Source organism: Uloborus diversus, chromosome 9, assembly GCF_026930045.1.
Source record: "Uloborus diversus isolate 005 chromosome 9, Udiv.v.3.1, whole genome shotgun sequence".
NCBI lineage: Eukaryota > Metazoa > Arthropoda > Arachnida > Araneae > Uloboridae > Uloborus > Uloborus diversus.
In genome coordinates this window covers 131,552,272-131,579,385 of record NC_072739.1, presented here as the reverse complement: position 1 = coordinate 131,579,385, position 27,114 = coordinate 131,552,272, and the positions used below count along the sequence as shown (strand labels likewise).

At 32.0% G+C, this 27,114-nt stretch overlaps 1 protein-coding gene across 1 annotated transcript in view; it reads left to right on the top strand.

The window, feature by feature from the left end:
• The window catches only part of LOC129230497 (spatacsin-like), a 43,505-nt gene that overhangs the window by 4,732 nt on the left and 11,659 nt on the right, over nucleotides 1-27,114 (top strand). Inside the window, exons 2-10 of the mRNA XM_054864898.1 lie at nucleotides 3,019-3,145; nucleotides 4,597-4,747; nucleotides 8,554-8,714; nucleotides 10,609-10,869; nucleotides 14,119-14,301; nucleotides 17,584-17,786; nucleotides 21,465-21,688; nucleotides 23,117-23,342; nucleotides 26,241-26,453. Coding sequence (XP_054720873.1) covers nucleotides 3,019-3,145; nucleotides 4,597-4,747; nucleotides 8,554-8,714; nucleotides 10,609-10,869; nucleotides 14,119-14,301; nucleotides 17,584-17,786; nucleotides 21,465-21,688; nucleotides 23,117-23,342; nucleotides 26,241-26,453 — 1,749 coding nt within the window. The remainder of the gene's footprint in view (nucleotides 1-3,018; nucleotides 3,146-4,596; nucleotides 4,748-8,553; nucleotides 8,715-10,608; nucleotides 10,870-14,118; nucleotides 14,302-17,583; nucleotides 17,787-21,464; nucleotides 21,689-23,116; nucleotides 23,343-26,240; nucleotides 26,454-27,114) is intronic.

Sequence of the window (27,114 nt, the reverse complement as noted above, 5' to 3'; positions counted from 1 at the left end):
TGAAAAGTTAAAAAATTTCAATAAATTATCAAGTGTTTGAACAGTTCTGTTGAAAAAAATAAATAATAAAAAAATGTTTTAAGCTGCTATGGTGTCAGAATGCATATATTTATTACATCTTGGTTTATATAATGCCCACTGAGCAGTTGTTTTATTAACTTCTTTTTCTCCCGTACTTGATGGTTTGTTCCTTCAGCCATACTCAAAGGATAAAAAGCGTCATCAGATATGAAATGTAAAAATCTAACTACTCGCCTAGAACAAACGGGAAATCCCGCTGCAACATCCCCTATATGAAAAAGAATAAAACAATAGAAAGGATATCGTTTAGAAAAATGCTAAAGGTAAAAACAATTGGCTGAATAAGCGAAAATCACTCATCCCTCCCTCACCCCCCCCCCCCTCCCGATGTAAAATAAACATATTCTTCAACTAAAATGACTAAAATCTCTTTAAAAATGAAAAACAGTTCTTTGCTATTTGAAATGTTTCGCCAAATAAACAAAAAATACAATAAATTACATTAACAGTAGCTTTAAAATATAAGCAAATGATCACGCAACTCTATTGTTTAGAGCCAAAGTCGCCAAGCCACCATGTTACTGTTTTTCAGCTGATCTTCAGTTCTGATTTTTTGAACGAAAACTTTTAAACTTCACATATTGCCTAATTTGTTCTTTCCACCAAAGATAAAGATCTTCCACTGCACTGATCTTTTGTGTACAGAACTACCCTGTTATAATTTATCTGGATGAAAATAAATGTTTCGTCTTTAAATTCCATCATCTTTTCCTTTAATAATGTACCTATTAGTTTGATAATCCTTAAAGTATTCTTGACAATGGTGCCAAAACTCAGATGGATTTGAGCAATGCCGAGAAACAAATGTTGCTAGGTATGGTACTTTCTGATCATTTGGTTCGGAAAACGTAAAGCACCGATCCGGTTCAACTACGACGCCGGAACACACGTTTTTGTGTGAACTTTCCAGTACTTTACTTTAAAATATATCACATGACCTAAAATCATTGTTTTCTGGAAATGAAGGCATCTCTCTCTCTCTCTCCCTACGTTTTATCTATTCTCAATTGACATATCACATTAGGAAATTTCATTACAAAAAGCAGGCTGGCTTTCATATTGTCCTTTGGCAACGGGTTAAATATTTATTTCAGTTCTCGCTCAACAATAGATTAAAATAAATATTAATCATTTGGGAGTTATAACCATCCAATGTTTAAATTAATTAATTAATTAACAAAAACGTTCCGATTCGATCCATCGCACTTCAAAACCATGCTTGCCACTACTTAATTACACACAGAAAATTTGATCAAAATCGGTCCAGCCGTTTAAAAGCCTTATGGTGACAAACGTCCTCACAGAAGATTTTTATATATTAAGATATATATATATATATATATAAGGAGTCCAGGGACCCCGGGACCCTCCCAAAATTAGAAAAAATTATAGATAATAAGTAATTATTATAGGGGATTTTCGTGACACCCCTATTTTCAGGTGCACCAAGCACTGTTATCCCCTGCTAATTCCATTACCCGAGCAATACCAGGTAGAGAAATGCTAGTTGGTTATATTAAGTTTTGTTAAGCTGTGCCAAGGTTCCTCATGCCCAATCCATTTGCACAAATGAGACATTTAATGGTTAAGCCCACAACACATACAAATCATTGTCTTTCAAGTAAAAAATTGTTTTAGTTAGTTTATACTGTATATTATATAAGAGCCAAAGTTTAAAATTCCGGGAATGAAGTGCAGATAAATGTATAACAACATCAAACCCATGCAAGTGGATTGAGCACTCAATCATTTTTCATTTTCATGGTTTTTAAGCACCTTGATAAACATTTGCAATTTTGACTCATCATGAGCATCCTTCTAATCAAAATAAGCTTGTCTGTTCTAAAAAAACCCCATATTGTATGGTTAAAGTTTTTATCTTATTTTCTTGCTTGGTAGTTCAAAATCCTCAACAGGAGTTAGCCCTAGCTATGGGCGGTAACTTACTGAATATATGTGCCTTGCCTTCAATATTCGAGTTGAACCGAACCATTGCTTCAGTCACTCGTCTGGTCAGGGCTAATTCTGTATTAGCTACCAGTTTGTTTGGCATTCTTGGCTTCCTTAAGAGGTTTTCCACCTCCAGCTCAGTCACTCCTATGCCGGGCTGATGAGTGCTAATAAGCGCGAAACTGCAGTCCTCAGCCCTCGGCTGGAATTGACTGAGGTGGCGGTGTATTTCACGTATTTCTGCCTTAGCCCTAGCTATGGGCGGTAACTTACTGAATATAGTTTATATGTTTGCTTATAATGAACAATATGTAAAGCCAGAGCAGTATGCAATCGGTGTGTCTTTTACCCCTAAAATTACGAGTCTTATAGCAAATTACTTACACTATTCTTTTAATTTATTCACATTTATATTTAAAATCTAGAGAAATATGTAAAGGGCATAGCGATGTGGTTTTAAAATCAAAGACTTTCAATATCATACAGCATTAATTGCCATATATCATTTGGATTTCTCCATTGACACCTTCAGTCTATCCTAGCTGATAGCTTATGGGGAAAAAAATTAATGCATCTCTACAGTACTTTATTGAATTTTAATTACTCTATTTGAGAGGACCTAGAAATTTGTCCTCCTGTCCTAAAATTTCTAAATCAAGTCCTTACTTATGTGCAATAAGTTTTGTTAGCAGTCTGAACATCTTAATTCAAGTAGAACATTTTACACATTAACCTTTTTGAAGCTAGTTTTTGTATTTACTTTTTTATTTTTTCACAATGAGCATTAAGTTTTTTATATTTTAAATTTTTAATTTGTATCAATAATGTAATTTTAATATATGTAATTTTTATCAATATTTTTTTCAATATTTAAATAGGTTGTAAAGGGTTTTAGATTATTTTCTTAAAAAATAAATAACTCAAGCATTGAAAAATTATTTTTTGGATTTTCAAGATAGAATATAAATTAAAAATTTTAATCCCCAGGTTGTCTCCATCATCTTGTATCGTGAAGGGTGGATCTGAAGAAATCCCTTTCCCTTTGCTCTTGCTTTCTGACAACAAATTGCTCCTTCTTTTGTATGACACTGAGCAAGACAAATTAGTAAATGAGGTGAGTTACTGTACTTTATTTGCAAGATTTTCAAAGCTTGTAATTGAAATCTACTTTCCAAATGATTTCAAGCAAGGTATTGCAGCAGATCGTTTACAGCAGTGGCTTCCGATCTGTGGGGTGCGACACCCTAAGGGGGCATAGAATTATTGTAAGGGGGCACTACTATTACTAAACTTTCTGTACCAAAAACAAAGATAGAAACGGGAGAAAAACACCAACTAGTTTTGGAAAATAAGAATTATTGAAACATCATTGTTATGACATTTGAGTTTGAGTGCCTGCACTAAAAACAGCAATATATTTTCAATACCTCTGCAGTTTGAGAAAATTTGCTCTCACAAATAAGCTAACTTATCAAGTTAATATCGAAATACTATTTTAGAAATGTAGCATTTTAAACATTTATTTTCCTGCAATTTTGTAAAGTTTGTGGAATGCAGTAAAAGTATCAGTACTCATATAACAATATAATGATATCTAAATATGTATTAGTACGTAAAAACTACTTATACCAAACATGGCATAGTTTATAAATCTATGAAATGAATCGCAATACCAGTATAGCATTTATGAAGTCAGATTTTTTTTACAAAATTGAGAAAAGGAGGTAACAAATTTTGATTATGAAAATGGGAGGGGAGTGGGGGGTGGGGGTGAAAAGTTTGGGAACCGCTGGTTAACAGATTTGCACAGGTGGTTATAGGATTTTTAAGAAATTTGCTTTGTGTGATTGGTATTTTGTTTGGATGTCAAAGAAAAATTATATGCAGTTGAATTGCAATCTACAGAGCCACTTTCACATACTGAAAACAGAAAATATTTGGCTTTACTCAGCTTATGTTCATCCCCTAGTGCACAATGTTACACATTGATAAATGCAGAGTTGTAGCTGGAGAAAAAAAAACTGTTGGCAGAACTCGACCTGGGGTTTGGTTGGACTCACCAGAAGAAAAAGAGGTTTTAATTTTTTTCCCACTATATTTGTATTATTAAAAAAAAAAAAAAAAAAAAAAAAAAAAAAAAAAAAAAAAAAACAAATATTTTGTGAGATGCCTCTCCATTCCCCACCCCTCTGGGTTCCACCTGACTACAGTATTGGATAGATTCTTTGTAACCCCAAAATACTTGTAAAACATTTTTCTTCAAATTATTCCTGAAAACAGTAAAACTAAACATTGTAACATGTTTCTCTTTTCATGCATAATTATTATTATTTATTTATTTTTATTGTTATTATTATTTTATTTATTTATTTATTCATTCATTTATTTATTTATTTATTGGACAAAATTATAATTTTGTGATGTAATATTTCAAAATGTGCAATCAAACCTGCTCGAAATTCACAAATTGCATTGTCCCAAGCCATCTGAATTTGAGAGAACTGACGATAAATAATCCCTTTTCCTTTTATGATCTTCACTGTTTCAATTTCTTCCTTGTTTCAGCTTATGATTTATCCAAGCAGTGGTGCAGTTGAAACTCTTGCCTCTTTAAACAACTGGACCAACATTCACATGGACATTGAAGTTTTAAGACTGGGTTTGAGTAACAGGAAGATTTATACTGTACAGTTTTACCTGAAGACACTTTTTGAAGGTATACAAAATATTTTCCTGTTTAGTTTATTTTATGACATGGGTGAGGTTTTTAGAAGTTCATAAATCTTATGTTGTAGCTGGAGGAAAAGAAACTATGTTGGCACTTTGCGTTCAAACCCATTATTGCTACTTATACCCTCTTATCTGGTATTTTTCATTTTATATTTCAAATCAGTCAAAACCCTAGCTTTAAGTGCATAAAGTGTTTACTATCTGTTTTGTGTGTTCTATTCTGATTAATTCAGGAGCATGAGCCTTTCTTTCAAAGGTTTTGTATGAGAGCATATTGATGTACAAAAAAAAAAAAAAAATTATAGTGCAGTGGAACCTCAGAAATCCGGATCCCGGAAATCCAAAATTCCAGACAATCTGAACAGCTTATGAAGTGAATAAATGAAATTAGATTTGAAAAAAAAAAAAAAAAAAATCAATAATTGCAATTCAAAAGTTAAATTAGTTTTTAAAGTGACAATTACTTTTGGCAAACCTTTGAATGCAATGTATAACAATGCTTTACCTTATTTTGTAGAGTTAAGTTCATAATCTTTCATTGGTGTAACAAACTAAATTGAATAATGATGCAATGTTGCACCAGTGTCTTACAGTTTTAATGATTATTTCTGCTACCATAATGTTGATGAGGTATTAAGCACTATGCTTTACCGTGGTAATTGCTATATTAACAACTTAAAACAAAAACTTTCATATTCTTATTAAACATCATGAGGAACTGAGGTCTCGAACCACTTTCAAAAATTGGATGGTTCTGGACAAATCCATCATATTTGAACGGCCCCGCCGTGAGGCGGTTGCTATGTTTAGCCCTTCTGTACATCATGACTGCCTAGCTAAGCATCTTTTTTAAATTGTTGTCCCCACTGTACCCTTTGCGAGGATCTCATCTTCATGGATGGCCACCATATCTCCTACTGTAGAGCACTCTATGTGACGGCCTTGGTTGAGCAGTGCTGGGGAACAATCATGTGAGAAGCTCATGTGTGAGAGCTGAGGAAATCAAATGAGACATTGATTTTTCTTTTTTCCTGTTCTTTGTTTTTAGTTATTTTTGTCTTTGTTATCAATTTGTCAAGTTCTCTGCCATTTGAAATTAAAAAGATCTTATTGAGCTAATAATGAGAGTGTAAAAGAACCCCAGGATAAATCCGATCTTCCTGGATCCAAACAGTGCTGAGCTCCAATTAGTTCAGATTTCTGAGGTTCCTCGTTCCTCAGTATTCAGATAAAATTTGAAAAAAAAAAAAAAAAAGACAACCTCTAAGATATTAAAGAATTATAAAACCTTAGAAAATCATAGAAGTTCTATTTTTCTGCCTCAAAGTGGCACACATTTACTAAAGAAATTTATTTCACATCACATTGCTCTTAATTCAAAGTTATCCAGAATAGCTGAATAACTTGAGCCAGATTAATAATTCCTTTTAAACAACTTTTGTATTTATTAATTTTAGTTTACTGTACAACGGGGATGATTGTGCTCTACAGTGAGTCGTATAAGTTTAAGCACAACCACAATCTTTTGATTAAAAAAAAAAGTATACATCCAATTGTTTTGAGATTTTTACTATATTTAAACAGTTAGCTTACAAATTCATATTTCAAATTTTTAAACAATTTAGAGAAAAAAAATAAGATTTCATTAAAGAAATTAAAATTTTGCTATTGCAAACGTTTAGGCATAAAAACAAAATACTTACATTTAAAAAAGCATAAAAGTCTTTTGATGGTCTATGGTGTTACCATTGCATCTGATGAGCTTGAATCTGCGGTGTTACATTGATAGCAAAAAATTAGGGAAGTTTTCGGGGTGAATCTGTACCACAAGTTTCCTCGACTGCTGATTTGAGCTCTTGTGCAGAGTAATATTGCTTCCCATTCTGGTATACGTCACGTGAGAGAATTCCCCAGATATTTTCTATTGGATAGAGATTCGGGCTATTTGCTGGTCAGTTAATTACTGATATTTTGAGACGCAAGCCATTGTTTTGTACTACGGGAAGTGTGTATTGATGCATTGTCTTGCTGGAAAGTACAATTAGGATCACCCAGGACTTCACCAAACAAAAACAAACGCTTGCTTAGGGTATTTTGACACACTTCTGAATTTGGTCTGCCCTTCATAAAGCTAAGAGAAGTTTGTCCGTTGAAGCAAAAAGCATCCCATACCATGAACGAGCCACCACCTTGTTGCCTACTGAATATACACTTCGGATCTTTCCTCAAGTCATGCCAATTGTATGAGAACCCATCTGGACCATCTAAATTCATTATTTTTCATCTGAGAATATAACATTAATCCATTCGTCAGTATAATGCATGTGGTGTGTTGTCCACTGCAGTCTTGCTTGTTTGTGACACTTTTCCAGAAAAGATTTATGAGCCAACTTTTGTTTTATGATAAATTCTGATTCGGTTATTTGTCTGCATATAGTGTCATGTGATATTTTTGATCCAAATCGAGTTTTTATCTGACTAAGAAACAAATTTTCAGTTAGAGTGATACTTTTAATTCTTCTATCTTCACGCAAGGTAGTTTTTTTTCGGTCGTCCTGAGCGATATGCAGGTTTGAAAAGATTTCTACGTTTCAGAATGTTATAAATACCATGTTTAGACCTATTTAAAATCTCTGAAATTTCCATAACGGATTTACCTTCAGCTTTTAGCTTCTAAAGTTTTGCAACTTCTTCAGGCGAGAAGGGCAGAGCCTTTGGCATCTTGATAACAGGTTAAGCCCAATTGCTACACTTTAAAATTCGTTGAAACGAACCGCACTGGTCAATCACGCATCACTTTTCAAGAGATATTTGCATAAAATCTGATTTGTGCACAAACTTTTGCGACAGCCGGAAAATCTTTCTGATTTTCATTATGGTTATATATTTCAGAATTTCAAACACACATTTAGGATCATACTAGCCATCTACAGTAGAAATTTTGAAAACATTCCTTTGAATAGTTTTCTTTTTATTCAGAAATTTGCATTGTGAGCAACTTTTGCTCACAATATTTTTGTGTCGGTAACTTTTGCTCCACACTAGTATTTTAACGGATTCCTGGTACAGTAAAACCTTGTTTATCCAACCCCCATTTATCCAGATCTCCAATTTAACCACATCAAATTTTCAGAGTTAAAAAATATAAATATTAACTTAAATAGTAATTTGAAATTATGATTGCAAGAACAGAACTAAAAAAACGCCAAATATTCACTTTTTATTTTGATTAAGTGCACAACTCTTGCATAGAACATACAATAAAGTATAGTGTTCATTTAACAAGCAAATTTGGCATACGTGGCATCAGTCCAACACCATAAACTGTAACCGGTAAAGTACTTACAAGAAGCAGTACTGTGTAGTTTTGTTACAAAGCAATGTTTTTTGCTGTAATAAAGTATATATCTGGGTATTTAAGAATGTGTTTTTCTCATTACCCATATTATCCAGATTGCTTTTGACCCCAGTTAGTCTGGATAACAAGGTTGTACCGTATTTTCATCTTCAAAAATACCAGAACTCTGGCATTTTCAGAAGAACCTAATTTTCTAAAGTTAAAGATAATTGTATATGAAATTGTGAAATAAACTTCTGTTTACACTAAAATCTATTTAGGGCGACGTCAATGACACCAAGCTATGATAATGCTAAATTGATTTAATATTGTAATGATTCTACTTGAAGTGAGATCCATTAACAGGGACCATGTTTGTGACATTACAAAATTCTATATTTTAACATTGTGTACTTTCTTAGGCAACTTTAATGTTTTTTAAAAAATTTATTTAGGTTTTTGTCAGCAATGGAATGCACCTTTATCTGAAAATTGGTTGGAAAAAGTTAAGAAAGAGAGTTCCATGTGGAGTAATATACTGCACATGGTATTGGATAATATAAAGGAAAACCTGAATGACAGCTTTTCTTGTCAATATGCCCAACAGTTACTGCAGGTAAATTCAGTGTTGCAATCAGAAATTTACTGAACTCAAATTAAAAATTTTATCCGCATTTAGTCATGTGAAATAAAAATTAACCTTGAACATATAAGTGGAAGCATGACAGTATGAATTCAGATGTATTTCATTTGAGATGTTTTCAAAGCAAGATGTAGTATATTTTTAATCAATAATTAAGTAATTCATTTTTATTTGTTTGTTTTGCTAAAATTAAGGTACTGATGTATCAATAACAAGGGAAAAATATCTGTAAATTATTTGTGTTCAATAGTTTATAAAATAAGCTTAAAATTTAGGTAACACATCTGTCCTATAACTCTAAAGAGTTGACACTTTATCAGCTAGAGAGATAATGTGTTTTTGTCATTCAATATAATGTAAACTATGTAAAATCATTAAAATTTTGAGTAAATGGAGGAGGGGGGGGGGGAGAACATCCTTGAATGTGATTCCATGTTGTATGCAGCACACAAGAAAAAAAAAGGAAGTTACATTGTTCCTGAACACTTCATGCTGTGTACCCCTTTATTGGATTGCTTTCAGTCATATCATACAAAAATACATGATTTCACTTGTTTTTAGTAAAATTCCACACAACCAAGTCATATTGCTAATTCTAGTACATTGATACACACATGTAAAAACTTCAATGGGGCTGTTCAACACACATTTTTTCAAAACATTTTACCCCTATCCCTTGTGTCGCACTTTGTCTCCCCCCCCCCCCTGTTACAATGTTACCCGTTTTTCATAAGCATATTGTTAAAAAATGTAATTTTACACTTCTTGTTATCCTTCCCTCCCTTGCTACAGTTTTAGAAACCCCCTACTTCTCAAAGGGTGAATAATATATGTACATAAGGGTGTCCCAGAAAAAAAAGTCGATTTTTCAAGTCACACACCCTCTTATATTTTTCCTTTTAGGCCAAAACAAATGTTAAAAAAAGTTTCTTATGATTTGAACAATGGCAACCTGTGCCTGCCGACTTGCGCCTGAAAGTGTAAACAAGCTCTGTGTGCTTGGCCAAATAATTTTTATTTTATTTTTTTCAGCCCCACATGTACCACAGAAATATTTATCCAAATTAAAAAATGTTTAGGCATCCAGCAAGAGGCCTAAAATTTATAATTTTTTTTTTCAAAAAATTGATTTTTAAAATTTATCTTTTAAAAATTAAACAAATTTTTTAATTACATTTAAATAAAACATCATTACATTTAAATGAAATATCAAACTCAAAAATTATTAGCAAACACATTTTCAAATCAACATTTGCAAATGAATAATAGGAAAATAATAAATTTAAAAAGAAAAATTTAACTTACAAAAAAAAAAATATTTTGAGAGTAAATATTGCAAAAGAGCAAAAATTTCTATTTAATGCTAATTATTGACTTTCCTGTTTATATTTTCCAGCTTGATAACTTGTTAAAATTTATCTTACATTTTTCTAAAAATATATAGAAAACAAAATCAAAACTGAGGAACGAATTTGAGTTTCTCAATATTTCCTCCTCTTTTTTGGCTCCTTGCATTTTGCCATTATGAAATTTGACACCCCCAAATTCTGATGCCCTAGGCGGTGGCTTAGGTCATCAGGCCTGCAAATGCGAAAACTCTGGTTTGTGATAATCAACCCCCCCCCCCCTGGGGAAAATCCTGACTGCACTAGTCCTGCTTTGCGCTGCTGCTCTCTTTAGTATTAGTGCTAATTTAGTGACTCTTCATTTTATATTAAATCATTTTGCTTGCATTATTTTGTTCAAATTTACTCCCCAACATCTTTGTTTATTTTCTTAATTTGTTTCCATCTATGCTGTTAAGCATTTATGTAAATTTTAGTAATGTGCTTAAATTGTTTAAAGAATTGCTTAAAATGTTTTTTAGATTGTGATCAGTATGGTAATTCAAATATTAGAAGTCATCCAAAGCAAAAAGTCAGATGAGAACCTTTTTCTGGGTAGTGAGAAAACTTCAATTTTGAAGAAGTTTTCTTCATTTCTTCTGGAAATGAGGAAGTTGCTTCGTGAGGAAAATGCTTCGTCTTCTGTAGCAGCTCATGATGAGGAAGATGTTTCCAGCATGCGCAACACATTCAACATCACACTTTTAAGCCAATGGAGGAAATGGGAAAATCTGGATTATGAGGTATTCAACAATGTTTATGAACAGTAATGTTCCCATCAATTTTTCTGAGGGTATATTCCCAGTAATCCACTACAAACAATATGTGTATGCGATCATATACATATGTCATAATATGAAAATTTATGAAGCTAGAGGGTATACGCTGTATGTCTAAAAAACGTTTGAGAGTATACAGCCTATATGGAGTATAGCCTATGGGAACACTGCTGTTTATGAACAAATAAATGAGTTGATCCCACAGTGTATAAAAGGCTTTGATTTTTTTCCTATAACAGGTTACATTTTTGCTATGGGGCTAAATCTATTGCTGTTGTTTTACTGTAGAATTGGATTTAAAAAACTTATGTGAAATTTGGGGAAAAGACTGTTATTGATTTTTTTAGAACACTAGGGGGCTCTGCCCCCTGCTCGCTAACGCTCACTAACACCCGAAGATTGCTTCACAATCTTATTTGATTCGCAAAGATTTAAATCGCCAATTAGAAGGAGAGAGATTAAAAACGCACTATGAGCTCCCTTTGGATCAAAAAGCACCCCTGCCCCTGGTTTCAAAATAACTTGTACCAACTTGCAGAGCAATAAGGGCTAAGGGGCTCCTAAGCATTGCAAAACTGCAATTTTGTACGTTTGAAAAGTCGCTTTCATATTCATGGTCTCTAGTAATATATTTTGCTCTTTAGCTCGGGGCTCGAATTGTGTTGAGCCTAAGATTTTCTGTTAAAATCAAACTCCTTAAAGTTTGTGAATAAGAAAGAAGACACATGCGAATCGAAAAGACGTAACTATGGCTACGTCAAATAGAACATCAATAATTTTAATGGAGATGATATTATTCAAACTTTATTTTTAACGGCTTGTAACTTTTTTTCCTTTGGAGATAGAAGCTCAGTTTTTCGACCATAGGTCAAGTTAGATCTGGAGTAAAAAAAGCTGCTCTTTCCAGTGGTGTCAAAAATAAAGCTGTGGAACAATTCCTTCGCTTTTTACTGATTAATGTAATGAAGAAAGTAGTGCCTAAATTTTGGCTAAGCCTAAAAAAGTTCGAGCAAAAAACCCAAATAATTCCTGCCGTACTTAAGTTAGAGCAATGAAACAAATTGCATAGAATGCGGATAGTTTTACCCTTTCCAACGATATATAATATTAATATGTGCAAGTAATTTTTTACCCCTTTAATAGGCAATAATAGGCCATCCACGCAAAATTTGAACTTAAAAAGTTAATTACAAAAAAAAAAAAGAACTGATTTGAATTTAAAAATATAAAACCCCAGGTGAACCCCCCCCCCCCCGGGCTCGAAGTAATTTTGTACAAAGTTTCAGGGCTGTAGGTGCTATGGAGTCTCCTAGGCGCAGGTCCGCCACAGACTTCCTTCCAGAATTTCTTTGAAACCTTACTTTTTTTACTATAAAGAGATTACGCCATTATGTTACCGGAGGGAGGGGAATGCTTCATAAATAAATACAAAAAATAGAATAATATTTTAAATTTACAAAAAATCAAAAATGTATCAAAAAAAAAAATATGAGCCTTAAATATGTGTGATTTAAGCACGAAGTCTTCAAACTTTAGAAAATGTTCACTCAAAGTCACTAAAGTAGAATGGTTTATGTTGCAACTGTTTTTAAATTGAGTTGGTTCTGATAACTCTGCAGTTAGAGTTCCCTTAGTCAAGTTCTTTGTAAGCAGAAATATTTTTGAGTCTTATCATACACTTTATGTAGGGTATGTATCAAATCAGTTCTTAAATTTACTTTTCATTAGTTATGAATTTAGTTCTCAGGTGCAAGTAAATAAAACATGCTCTGTATTATGCAAGATGTTACTCTTGTTTGTATATGATTGCATTTTATATGAAATTTACTTGAATGAAAATCTGTTTAATCCTGAAAGGTCACAAATTTGCGTTTAAAAACGTTCATAATTTTGTCTTCTAGAATACTATAAGAGTAAAATTGAAGCTCTGTTGTTTCCAAAAGTTAATAAAATATACTCTGAAGATGCTCTTAAGTCAGTTTTTAACTTGCAACTAGCAACAGTCGCTCTGTTAGAAAATATATTTTTCCAGCATTTGCTGTATGTACTTTTTTTTAAGTTTTTTTCACTTTACAATTATTACTTTACTACAAATAAATTTTTCTCTTTGAATGGTAAATTACTATCATTGATGTAATCAAAGTTTTATAGAATACAGTCGAATCGGCACCAGCCTATTTAGAGTTTCACAAGACAGAAGAAAAATTTTCAAAATAATTGGGTTTTGTGATACAAATATTTGATAAATTTATAAAATGTGCATTTGGCACAAAACCTAAAATTCAATATGTTCTTTGCATCAGTATTGTTAAACATTTTACTGTAATTTATTGTGATTATATATTTTACAAAAATATAGTAATTTCATCGATTATAAGTCAGTGCACGCCTTTTAAGAGCAAAATTTTTCTTTCAATGATAGTCGTTCAAAAGTGCTAAGGTTTTTACATGTTCCTTATTTGAATCAATTTAAACATTACAACCCAGAGGACACAATAAAATAAGTGTTTCTCAGATGTTAAAGGGAAAACCAAGGAAGCTCTTCTACTTTTCAACAATACTCTCTTACCTTCATTTTCTTTGAAGGAAATCCAAGAAAACTGCAGATTTTCCTGCATTTCATTGTCCTCAAATCATAGGCTCGGAGAAAATATGATAGACTGCTGATTTCAGAAAGAATGTTTTTTGTCCCCAACTTCAGCTACTGATACAAATCAAAAGGGATCAAATGTAAAAAGTGAGGATATCCAGAATTCAAGGTATATTAATTTTCCCGTAAATGTATTTCAGATAAAATTGGAAAAAATTATGAATTTATGCTACAAATGCAGAGGAATTATAAAATTTCAAAATAGAATGCTTTACGAGATAGGTAGGTCCAAGATAAACAGGTTCGACAGCTAAGTACTTTTTTTTTTTTAATAAAGACCAACATTGTCAAGCAAGTTTTTATCCATAAACCTTGAATAAAAATATGACTTTTAAAGCATTTCTCCATAATTTAAACAAAAAATTTAAACTTATGTGTGTTCTTAAATTATGTTTAGAAATCAGGCATTTAAGGGTTGAAAGAGAGAGAAAAAATTATGAAAATTTGAAGGTTCTCCATCACACACATGTAGTAAACATCTTAGGTGTTGTATCTACTTTAAAATAAAAGTTTTGATTTTTTAAAAATTAGAACCCCAATGAATTTTCACATTTTTTTTTCAGGATATAATTCAAGATTCTCTTTTAAATGGAACCATCCCTATGGCACAGTCATATTTCTTTAGCTGTGGTGAAAATCAAGCCCTGTGTTCCTTTAAATATTTTGAAACAGCGAGTGAACATTTCATTTACAGCTACTTACGACAAGGCCTTATGGAAGAAACACTTACAGTGCTGCTAAATATGGTAAACATTTTGCTGTGTGTGTGTGTGTCGTTTTTATTCCCATTTCGTCGTTTTTCTCCCCCATTTTCATAGCTGCAAACTCTCTCTATTGTTCAGGGGACTACTGAACTCCGTAATGAAATAAATAACTCCTGAATTTTCACCAGACCCATGAAATTCCCTGAAAAAAAGGAAATCAACACTGTTTGGAATTTGAAGAACATTCCTTGGGTGGGGTAAAGCAGTCACAATAGCAGAACAGAACCTTTGCATACACAAGTATAGAAATTGTCTATGTGTGATCATTTTAAAAATATATTTACTTCATTTTCCCTTTTTTTTTTTTTTAATTTCTAATTCTCCGAAAATGCAGTAAAACTGTCCTGATTTTTCTCTGTACTTTCTAAACTTTTACCTGCTGCAAGAAATATGTATTATCATTTAGCAGAGGAAAGAAACTTATGTCTCTTTAAAACAAAATTTCAAACCTGAAAGTCGTGTAGGTGTGTTTGTTTTTTAACTTCAATAAAGTGAAAATAGTTACCCTGCATTCGATCAGGCCTGTATAGGACATTTCAGGTCCTATACAGGCTTAATTTAACCTCTACTACAGGCTTAATTAGAAACCCCTACTTGTAGTTTCAAATCCCCTTTTCGGTCGAACCTTTTTGGTTAAATATATTCGTGCAAAGTGTCCCTAATTTTCATCTTTCAGTATTGGCAGCTATGCCCTATTTATTCATTAATTATTTAACAGAAATATTTTACAGGGGGAACTATTTTACATTGACAAGGGAAAATTTTTCATTTATATGAGTTGCAACTTGAATCAACATTTACTGTATTGCGGGTAATCTCAAATCTGCCAACCTGAAATTCACAATTGTCTAAAATCTCTGAAAGTATTTTGATCTGATTTATCTGATAACTTTGTGGTGTAACATTATATGACATGTTAACTAATCAATGACCTGAAATCTACAAAATTAAAAAATCACAAACTGCGAGGTCTCAAACTAAATCAAATCAAAGTTTTTAAGCACCTTAACACTAGAATTACGATGGTCTTCATATACCTTAGAATTATGGCAGATGTCATTTTGACCCTCTGAAAACAAATTAGCATAGTTCTCTACATAATGTTAGATACTTAAATTAATTTAAAATAACTATATTTTTTTTAATACAGTTTATCTGAAAGATGCAGAGATCTTAAGGACATCCAATGAAGTATTTAAACTTTTTAAAAAATACTCTTTAAATAACCAGCTCTGTTTGAGCTGCCTTTCAGAAACTAGCGGCTAATGCTCCAGGGTGGCGATAGATCAGGGAGATCAGGGGAAAATCAGGGAACTTTATTAATCAGGAAAATATGAGGGAATTTCGAAAAAAATAATAAAATTCAGTTAAAATTGATTAAATGAAAAAAAATTTTTTTTTGCTTCGCAAAATTAAATGCCCTTTTTTCCTACACATTTTTTGCCAATTATTTGTTTAAAAAAAAGTTAAATTAACTCTCTGACGGTTTTGAACATCTTATCACGCCCTAGCATGAACGTTTCAAAAGCATTTTAAACTTATTTTTCTGATGCTAAATGTTCGTTGGTTAAATGGTCTCAGGCACAGGGCGATAGCTAAGCATTGATAGAAGGTAGTGCACTTGATTTACATGGCAAGTTATCCCCAAAAAAATTTTATGGGGAAGAATTTCACACATCTTACTCATGACCCAGGAACGTTAGAGGGCTAATGAGGTGCGATTATACACTGCTGCATATTTGTGCATCTTTTTTTCCTCCACATCAAAGTATTTAATCTTAACGTATTAACCACAGGATGAACTTCCTAAGATTGCTTCTGTGTCTGTAAAGTTGTTTATTTTACAAAACTTGAATTTTTCTTCCACACACTCCATGCTTCGTAAAATAAACAACCCTACAGACAAAGAGGAAGCCGTCATTAATGACTTGTCTCATTTGCCTTTACTCATTGTCTTGAAGTAATTAGGGGTCATTCATTACTTTCAATATTACTTGTTATTCTAGCAGCAATAATTATACTCTGCTTGAAAATTCAGTTCAAAATTATTTCCAAATAAACTTTTTAGTTTTATCATGATTAGGTATGTCTTTGACAGTGGTTTTAATAATTGTTTAGAATTCGTACGTAAACTGGTTACTGAAAGTAAAGTATTTGTTTTAGATTTCCTATAATATTTCTCTGTATATAATTTAATGTATACTATTTTTATTACAAAAAAGGAGCATCTTTTCAAAATATATTTTTAATTAACAGCTTAAAACATTTTAAACAGTGCATTTCATTTAATATGCAATGGTTTTCAGGTAGAAAAGAAAGGAAATCATTGTCATTGGTAATGTAAATCAGAGAAATTCAGTGAACTTAATCAGGGAAAAGTCAGGGAACTGTTTTACGCAGTTCTTGTCGCCACCCTGTCCCTTTTATGTGCTAAAACATGAATGATTCAAATTTTTAAAATGGTATGTTCGAACAGGCAGTTTTGAGTTCCTGCTCTGTTTCAACACCATTAAATGTATTTTCATTTCCTCAAAAGGGTCAAATTGACAGCTGCTTACTTCTTGATATACCCTTTAGTTTGGGTACTTAAAAGAATGCCATTTTCTTGAAAACTTTATATTATTACACAGCACAATGATTTAGGAAAAATCAAGGAAGGATTAAGCTATTTATGAAAATACAGAGCAGCAGTTAGCAAAAAAGGCATGAATTAAATGTTTTAAAGAGCTTGCTTTTCAAATAGTTTTATTAGTTAAAATAATCTTTTTAATGAATGTTGTTATCACTAACATTTCACCCATGTTTGTGATAGTTTTTCAATGTAGTATATTACAAATTTGAAAAAATAAAACAATGTAAAAAGGTTCACTTTTTTTTTTTGAAAAGTAGGTTCTTTAACACCCCAAACATGTGTATGCAGTTTTTCCTGCAAAATTTGTACCTTTTAAGTTATTTCGTTTGTTTTTACTCCTCAAGCACAAAGGTATTGATTCAACTCTTACTACAAATGTGTAAACAAATCAATGATCTAAAATCCAAAAGGCTCTAAAATTTGCATATTGCTAGGTCCAACTTGAAAAAAAAAAAAAGTTAAGCAGCTTTATTCTTCATTTAATTATCCCCCCCCCCCCTTAAAAACATAGCACACATTACTTTTTTTATCGGAATATCTAATTGTTAAATTAAGTGTACTTGCATTTACATCTACAATAAACTTTCTGAATGAAATTCATTGACTATAGCGCTCATTTTTTTTTTCTTCAGGGAATTAATGTTAATTCCAAACTTGTGGAAATTTACAAATCAACTCCAGAAAAAGATATCCGCTCCCTTTTGTCCAGTGAACTCCAGAAACGAGAATTATTGTCTGAAAAGGATGCCGAAATTCTTCAGTTTGTGTCTCTTCTGGAGAATTTATATCCGTGTACATCATTTGAACATGCTCGCCTATTGTTGAATGAAAAATGGTAAGACATCTGATTTTTCTGCATTCCTTTTTAATCAAGAGCATCATAATTTGAACTGCCCTTTTTTAACTATCCCCCCCCTCCTCCCCTCTCCCCATCTTGGATACAAAAAAGAAGGGATTAAAAGTTTGATATATCTGTGTTTCTGTCTGTATCATTGTAGCTTTTAAACCAAAACTGATTTTGATAACTTTTTTTGGCTCAAAAGGGGACTTGATCAAGTGTTCTTGGATTGGTTTTATCTTTGTAGGTCCTTTAATTATCGAAGGTATTAATTTAAAACCATGAAAATTAGCATCTATTGGAATTTTGGTAGTATAAACTTGCTTGCACATTAAAAATATTATTATCAATCAAAATAACAAAATTTTCTATGTCTGATGGAATTAGTTTGGAACTTCTTATTTATGTAGAACTCAAAATATAACCTTTTTATAAAAAAAGAAAAAAAGAGTTTAAATACCATACTAAACTTTTATTCTCATTATTGGTAAATTAGTCATTATTGGCTCACAAAGAAAGAAAGCTCAATGTTAAAAAAAAAAAATGTATCCAGTTTCTATTTGTTAACAAATAAAATGCTTGTAATTTGTTTTCATATTCAAGAAAGGTTTTTTAGAAGATTCTCAGTGTTTTTCTCTTGATACTGCTTTTGCGACCAGCAAATTTTATCAGTTGTGATTTTCTCTCTTTTCCTGTGTTTCTCATGTTAACTACAAATAATTTAAATTTATCGATGTTTTGATCTACATTCACCTTGATATAAAATGTGAATTTAGGGTGTTTTTTTTTTTGAATATTTTAATATTACCGTGGAATCCCCTTACAACAAATACCAATACAACGAAATTTTCGTTTCAACGAAAGAGAATTTCAGTCCCGATTTAATTTCTAGCACATTGCTTGAATTCCATTATAACGAAATTCCTATTACAACGAACAAAATTTGCGGTCCTTTGAAGTTTGTTGTAACAGAATTTCACTGTAGTTCTTTTATAAAGCCTTGCATAAAGTCTGAATGAAGAATTCAAGCCTGTACCCAGGACAGTACTTCTTATTACCAATAATTTCTTTCTGTCTTTTTAAAAAATTTATGCACTGGGTAGGCAGTTTGGCCTAATTCATTGGAATGTCATTTCCTAATACCGTGGGACATAATAATTTTTTTTGTTCCTTTTCATCATTAAGATTTATATTTTACCCAATACTTTTTGCTTGGACATTTGAAATTTGACCTTTGTCTCTTGAAATTCTTACTTAACTGCTGAGCCCCTTTTTTTTCCGTTCTTTTTTGTAATAAAAAAAATCGTTACATTAATCCTTATCAAGTCTAATTTTGTTGACTAACACAGGGAATCTAAATTACAATTACTTGTCATGTCTGTACCGATTCAAATGTGACAGTACATTATACAAATTATTTCAATGGAGCTAAGACTGTTTAGAGATAAGTGTTTAAGTGAAAAAGTATGAAACGTGAGAAAGCTATGAACTAGTGTTCTTTTATTGATGGTTAAAAGGTATTTGAAAGGTGAAAATTTGGTATTAAATTTCTTTTATAAGAGCAGAGTTACATAGATGTTTTCTATTTTCATAATTTTATAAAATAAAATTTCTTGCTCTGACTGCATCGTCTATCAGGGATGCAAGAAGTGTGCAGGTATAAGCGCAATTTTATGCCTACTCTAAGTGTTCTTGGACTTCTTTAGTTATTTTTTCTCTTGTCATTTAAATATTCTAGTGTTGAGATATTTTTACACTATGCATCGCTTCAATAGTACATAATCTATCTCAATAAATCTTAAGAAATCAAGCAAATTAGGTAGTATGTGAAGTTTTGATTGAAATATGCTTTTTGGACTATTTTGAAATACAAAAGACTGACAAATAATGATAATTAAAATTATAAAAGAGCTACTTCTTTTTTTTTCCATGTAATTTTAGAAAAACTTAGTTGATCTGCCTTGTGTATTTATGTGCCTAATAGATTTAAAAAAAGAAAAAAATAAATAAAAACTTTTAGCAAACTTGCATTATCTTAAAAAATATAAATTTCTAAATTTATTAAATCTGTAATATATTTGTAAAATTTTGCTAGTTACTTTGCATTAATTAAATTTTATTCTTTGCAATAATATGTAAAATTTATGAAAACATTTAGAGGAAAACAATAAAATTTTTCAAAAAACAATATTTTTGAAAAAAAAAAGAACCACACATTAAAAAAAAAAAAAACCTACTTGGTTTAAGCCATGGTTTAAACCATCCAAACAACTTTTATACAAACTTAAAATTTTAAATTTTTGGCAGTACCAGGTATATTGGAAACACTACTTTGCATGAAAAATTCCTAAATCTTCAAAAAACAATTTATTAGGAACATTTGACTATGTGTGGAGAGAGGATTGAAACATGTGAAAAAAATTTCCATTCCTGTATTTTTTTTAAAATACTGATTTCTCACATTGAAAATATAAATTCTTTGTCTCTTCTTTCATACGGAATTTATTGATATTTTTTAATTGCAACGTTTCTTTTCTTTGTGATATTTTTATACAGTGACTGCTACAGGGTTGCCAATTGCTCCTCATTTGCAGAGTTTCTCTAAAACTTTTAAACTCTTCAATGCCGCAAATAAGTTCTATCAGACCTAAATGCCTGCTATCAGACTTATTTCACAAATGAGGACTTGAAAAAAGTCAAAACAGCTACTTGTTTTTCCTTTAGTTTCATTGGATTTTTTTTAATGATGTGTTAATTATTGCTTCTTATGTTATTATAGTTTTTAATAATGTTCAAAATCTCCTTTATTTATTTTTTGTATTTTAAGGATAAAAGGACTAATATAGGAAACTAAAGCTATTTTTATCAAAGTATGAGATAGTTTTTAAAAATATTTTTTTTGATTAAGAATTGATTAATTTTATGCTGTTTTTTTAAATGAATATTAAAATAAAAGCTCAGACTCACAGATAAGTTTCAGTTTCCTTTCTTTTTTAAAAATTAATTTCATGCTCAAATTGACCTACTTCTCAGAACTGCAAAATGCTCCTTGAAATCGATACTTATAGGGGGCAAAGGGCATGTAGATGCATGCATAAACATGCCATTTTTATATTTGCCTCTATATATGTCCCCCCCCCCCCCCCAGGTTGATGGCACATCTCTTCTTAAATGTTACGGAGCTTTCCAAAGAATGATACCCCCCCCCCCATGGTCGGAAACTTTTCATCTTATCTTTCAGGGCACCCTTCTCCCTAAAATGTGTTAATAGGCTAGAAAATGATTTGAAAATTTTCAGCTCAATCGGATAATATCAACTTGTGCCTCAATTAGTGTAAAGTTGAGTAAAACAGCGGTTTTTAGCAAAAAAAGTTTTGCTTCTCTAAAACCAAGACTATTCATTGTAAAAATCTTTTTCTGATCTCATTTCCGAGGAAATTTTGTTGACTTAAAATTTGATCTCATTCACATTTTTTATAAAAATGATTGAATGGTATTTAGGATTTTTCAAGTCAGGTAGCAGTGGATGATAAAAAAAAGAAAAAGCATTGTGTTTTGCTTTCAAGCTGAAGAAAACATTCTTCACTCTTATTCATTTCAGTTGTTTTGGAGCAAAAAGGAAAAAAAAAAATAGATGAAACACATGTATAGAAAATCTTTCATTTGATCTTGCAGCTCTGTTCTGGAAACAGAGATGAACTGTGCAACACCTGAAAGTGAGGAAGTGCTTCCTGTTGGGGATTTCATGCCATTTAATCTGGACAACAGTGAAAGTGGAGCATATTGCCGCATCATCATAAACTGGCTGGTAACTTGGGACGACGACGTCAAGAGTCGCATTTTGTCTCCACAGATTTTGAAGAATTATCCAGTCTTAGACTTCTTCTTTTCCAAAGAAGGTAATAATTTTATTTTCTTAGATTTTTAAGCTGTCCTGCAATTCTAATACATTGCCTGTGCTGCTTTCAGTTTTCCAGTCCCAGATACTAGTCTAATTTAATCCATCTTATTTAAAAAAGAAAAAAAAAATTTTTAAGGTATGAAAAGTACATATGAGGCGTGAGAAGCAAAGGGATGTAAGTAGCAAAATTAAAAATTTGAAGATAACCCGTAAAAATGTTCATTGAAACTCTCCTCTGTCTTGGGGCAAGAGATAGTACTAATAGCCCCAGTAACTGCTGTTATACAGCATGATTTGGAAAAAAAATTCTATAAAAGCGTATATACCTAGGACCTTATTTTAAACATGTTTCACTCAAAACTTGAAAATGTCCACTTACATTCATTTGCTTCTCACTGCCTCATAGTCAAAACAATAAAAAAATTTAATGAAATGAATTGAAACATTTAAATATGTATAGTATAATTTAAGCAACATAAAAGGAAAAAAGTAAATAAGGTGATCAACTAGAGGTGATCATGTGTCCCAAGAAATTGCTCCCCACACTGTCACACCTTGTGAAATGACTGTATGCCGCTCGACAACAAATGCCGGATCGGAGCGCTGGCCGGTGCGCCTCCACACACGTGTACGATGATCATCAGCACTGAGACTGAATCGGGTTCATCGCTGAAGATCACACGCCTCCAGTCTGTTATACTCCAAGCTGCCCGAGGTCGGCAAAAATCCACTCGACACTGCCTGTGATGTGGGGTCAGTGGCAAGCGTCTTAATGGACGTCGGCTTCTTAAGCAAACTTCGGCCAGTCCTCTCCTAATGGTTTCCCTTGATACCACCGGATGCCTGGAAGGAGGTAAGTGGCGTTCAATCGATGCTAGCAACGTTGTCAGTGCCGACGTGGCCACTCTTCTGATTGCACGATCCTAGCGTTCATTTGTGTTCCTGGGACCCCTGACCCTCCGCGATGGTACTCTCCCTTTCGTGATCCACTATTGCCAACACTGAGCAACTATCATATCACTCCAACCGAGGTGGCGGCCGATACTCCTGTTTGACCAACCTGCTTCTCTGAGGCCTATTATACGGCCCCTATCACACTCCGTCAGCTGTTCGTGCTGCCGCCGGTTATGTCTTAGAGACATTTTAAGTCACAATACAGTCTACCGAAGTCAACAGATTCGATTGAATAGCCCTACGGTACAAGTACTCATGCTTTTGAACTCTCCCACCTATGCAATTCACATGCTCATAGAGCGCTTAGCCTTGTTTCATTGGCGCTGAAATTTTAATCATTTGCATATCGGCTACCAAACTGCATTTGTGCCGAGTTTCATGATTGTGGCTCTAATTTTTCTAGGTGCATATATTTTTTTGCGACAGAGTGTATTAAGAACAGATGAATACTTTTTATAATAACTTTCCTTAGGTAAACATATTGAAATTAATCCAGTTTCCGTGTGGTATTATTTACTTGAAAATGGCAACCTTCCGTACTTGACTAACTGGGTCGAAGTCTGGCTGGGAATACAACCGAAGAGCTCCGATGGTTTTTCTTTGTGGGAGAAGTGGCCTCTCAATGAAGTGATGATCAATGCCATCCCTGAAAAAGCTCCTACTCATGTTTCTGAGACACTTTTGAACAAATTGGCTAGGTAAAGATTCCTTTTGAAGTATTTGATTCTTAGCTGTTTCAGTTTATATATGTCGGAAGCCAAATCCGAACCCAGACAATGTCCAAAAAAAAGTGCCCACAATTGGCACTTACAAATGGGACAAGAGTAAAAGTATACACTATTTCGGAGTTAATGCACAGTAACTTAATCAATTTGTGGCATTCTTAATATAAAATAGCAAGGTAAAATAAAACAATTTATTAAAACCTTCTTAATTCTAAAACACAAGTAAAAGGGTTAAAATTAAAGCATATAAAATCCAAACATCGCCCACTCCTTCACAAGTTCAGAGCGTTTGGTAGCAATCACATCTTGGAATGTACTCACTAGAAATCATTTTCTTCCAATGTTTAAACTTGAGTTTGCTCTTTTGTCTTAGTCGTCAACTGGGAGTAGAATGATAGCAGTTGGCTGGACTTGGCTTCTCCTTGCAGGGTCCGGCAGTGGGTTGCTGCAAATTCTCTAGCTGGCAAATCAGTAGTGATACAAATCTGATGCTGGAAACTGTCCTAATATCTAGAATTGAGACAGATAAATGTCAAAAAATGTTTGTTTTTAACTCTAATTCTTTGAATAAAATGGGTTAAAAAATCATTTTAACCATGCATATAGAATTTCCAGTTGGAGCATTATGTCCATAGTGAAAAAAACATCTTTTGTGACCTAAATTTGTGTGAACTTTATCAATAACTACAAAAAATTTCCTCACTGACACAAAATGTTTTATGACTTTGTCACCACTGGATGTCTTTTTAATTAATTTTTTGTTATCACAATTAGCTACCAACTATAACTTTATTTAATCTTCAGTGGACCTTAGGTAGGAAGGGCTGCTTGTTTTTTCTTTCCTCCATAATACTTCTCTCTTCCGCTATTAACTGGCCCAACTTTGCCCATCCTCCTCTTTGTAACTACAAAAACTTGTGTGTGCAGGATCTATTGCACAGATATATTTTTTAGATTCTTATTGTATGACTACTGCAAAGCATAGTACACCCAAACCAAAAAAAAAAAAAAAAATGCCCCAAACTTCATGAGTAGCTATAAAAAGTTGTTTTCGCAACACAGCTAACTACAACTAAACTAACTGCTAAAACTTTCAACGAAAGGTAGAACTGTATATAGAAACCTATTTTCAAAGGACCACATAATTGGGTTATTTATTGTAATTTTACTGTTTTATTTGATTTTTCATGTATTCATGCCTCCTCTGAAATTGTTCTATGCCTCCCTAGAAGACTCACACCCCACATACACACCCAAATTAAAAATTTAAAAAAAAAGGAAAAAATGATGTATAATGGTTTTATTTTTAAGTTTTATGTTACGGTTAGAAGTTATCCCTATGAAACCAAATTCCATTACATTTGAATAAAATATGTTTTCCATGTGTCATTAATAGTTGTGCACTGGAGTTGATCTGCCTACCCCAAATGCGGTTCAAATTTGTTTTGGATTTTTAATGATAATTAAATTTAATTAATGTTTGGCTCTAATAATATAATGATGCAAGTCTCATAATAATGTACACTAAGTTTCAAAAGAAATAGTTAAGTTATTAAGGAATTGTGTGTGTATTGTTTTCCTTCTAAAAGGTAATCCATAATAGACCCTTTCTTTTAGTGGAAGATTGGTTGGAGATGTCTTGTTCTTGCATAGAATGAAAGATAACAGGGAAATCTTGTTATAACAAAATTCAAAGCATTGCAAACTTTGTTTGTTGCAACAGGAATTTCGCTATAGTGGAATTAAATTACATTGGGTCTGAAAATTTATTTTGTTGAAATCATTTAATTTCATTGGTATTCATTGTTATGGGATTTTACTATATTCTTCTTCATCATATACAGTGAAACTTCGATAAGTTGAAGTTGCAGGGAAAGTGAAAATAATTTGAGTTATCAAAAATTCAACTCTTTGAAAATGAAAACAAAACTATAGAATAAAGTAAAATCATACCACTGAAACTCATTAAATTTATAAAAAGAGCAAAAATTGATAGAATAATCTACAAAAGAGGTAATATATATACTTATATAATTAACATTCAATATAATTAATAATTCAAGAATTTGTATAGGCTGGAAAGCGTTAAATTTTTATGCTGAAATATAAGTTTTCACTTATTAAACATAAAAAAGAAAAGAAATTTTATTTAAGTAAATCTGTAAACGAGGAGACAGGAACATTCAGTCAAGATTCCATGAAAATCTGCAATACATCTGCTGCTCTTCCAGTCTTTTGAATAAAAAGTAATTTAATTACTCTATTGAGATTTAAAATAACTTTAATTACTTTAAATCTCAAGTTTTTATTTCTCTTCAACGCCAGAAACGTTTTTGCTATTTTTTCACTAACGCATGAAAAAATATCCTCACCGGATGAGTACTCTGGGACTTTAATTCCGTCTTCAACTGCAACAAAATCCATAAAATCTGTTTTATTGAATGTTAGTTTTCTTTTTAGCGAAACTCTACTCAATTTGAATTTAGCCTTTCTTTTTGTCTATACTATTAGACAGGAAAACGACTTCAACTTAGGGAGTTACGTTAACAAGGAAAATCTAAGAACAGTCTTGAAAATTTGGGTCTTATTGAATATTTCAACTTAACAAATTTCGGCTAATTGAAAATAAAAAACATTGTTTTCCCATTCAGTTAGATGGGAATCAAGTTTCACTTCGGCTAATGGAAGTGTTCTGCTTGTCGAAGTGTAACTTATCGAATTTTCCCTGTATTCAAAAGTAAAACTCAAAACTTGCTAAAAGTGTTGCTGCTCCCTTCTTGCAATGAGATCTTTGATTCAGCATAATTAGCAAATTGCACTTATTGATTATTTTTTAACTGTCCTTATTTGCAAATTCATTGTTTTGAACAGGTTTGGAATATTTTGTGAAGAAGAATTGGAAGATATCTCTATGTTCTTAACTCGCATCGGCCATTCACAGTGTGACATTTATAACATGGAAATATTTACCTCAGACAAAGCTTCATTATCTTTCTCCGACCTATGTCATCGTCTGGTCCACTATTGCCTCAAACATCAATTGATTCATTTCCTCTACATCTTCTTGTCAAGAAACCTGAGAAAGTAAATCTACTGATACTTTGTTGCATTAAATAGAAAACAATATCTAGATAATTTAATATTCTTTAAATAAAAATTCTACATACTTTGTGCAAATTTTGTTTTTCTGTTTTGAGATTTCAATCCTTTTGCATGTTCTAATCATTTTAATGTCTAATACCTTAGATTAGCTTAGTCTTCTTTCTAATAATTCATTTTATTTAATTATTTATTTCTTTTTTAAATATGTTTTTGGTGAATTTGTAGTTTACTTAAGTTTGAATTTGATATGTATTTTAAAAAACAAGACACTGTTGCAGACTGCAGAATAGTTAATTTTCCATTAGTAATAATTTTCAAATATATATATATATATATATATATATATATATATATATATATATATAATCTTATTTTTACATATTTAATTTGTGTAACATTTTTACAATCTATGAATTACATAGTTAAGGCATATTGTTTTAAGCATATGAAGGTTTTAGTTCGTCCTCCTTCCTTATGGTGGTAGAGAGTTGAAGGTGAAGGGTAAATAAACCTTTCTTGTTAGAAGACTACATGCAAACACTTGAAAATACACATTTTTTTTCATGTATACTAGAATACTGGCAGAAATTCTTCCACTTTTTTTCTTCTCTGCCTCAGTTTTTTATTCTTTATGCTCAAAGTA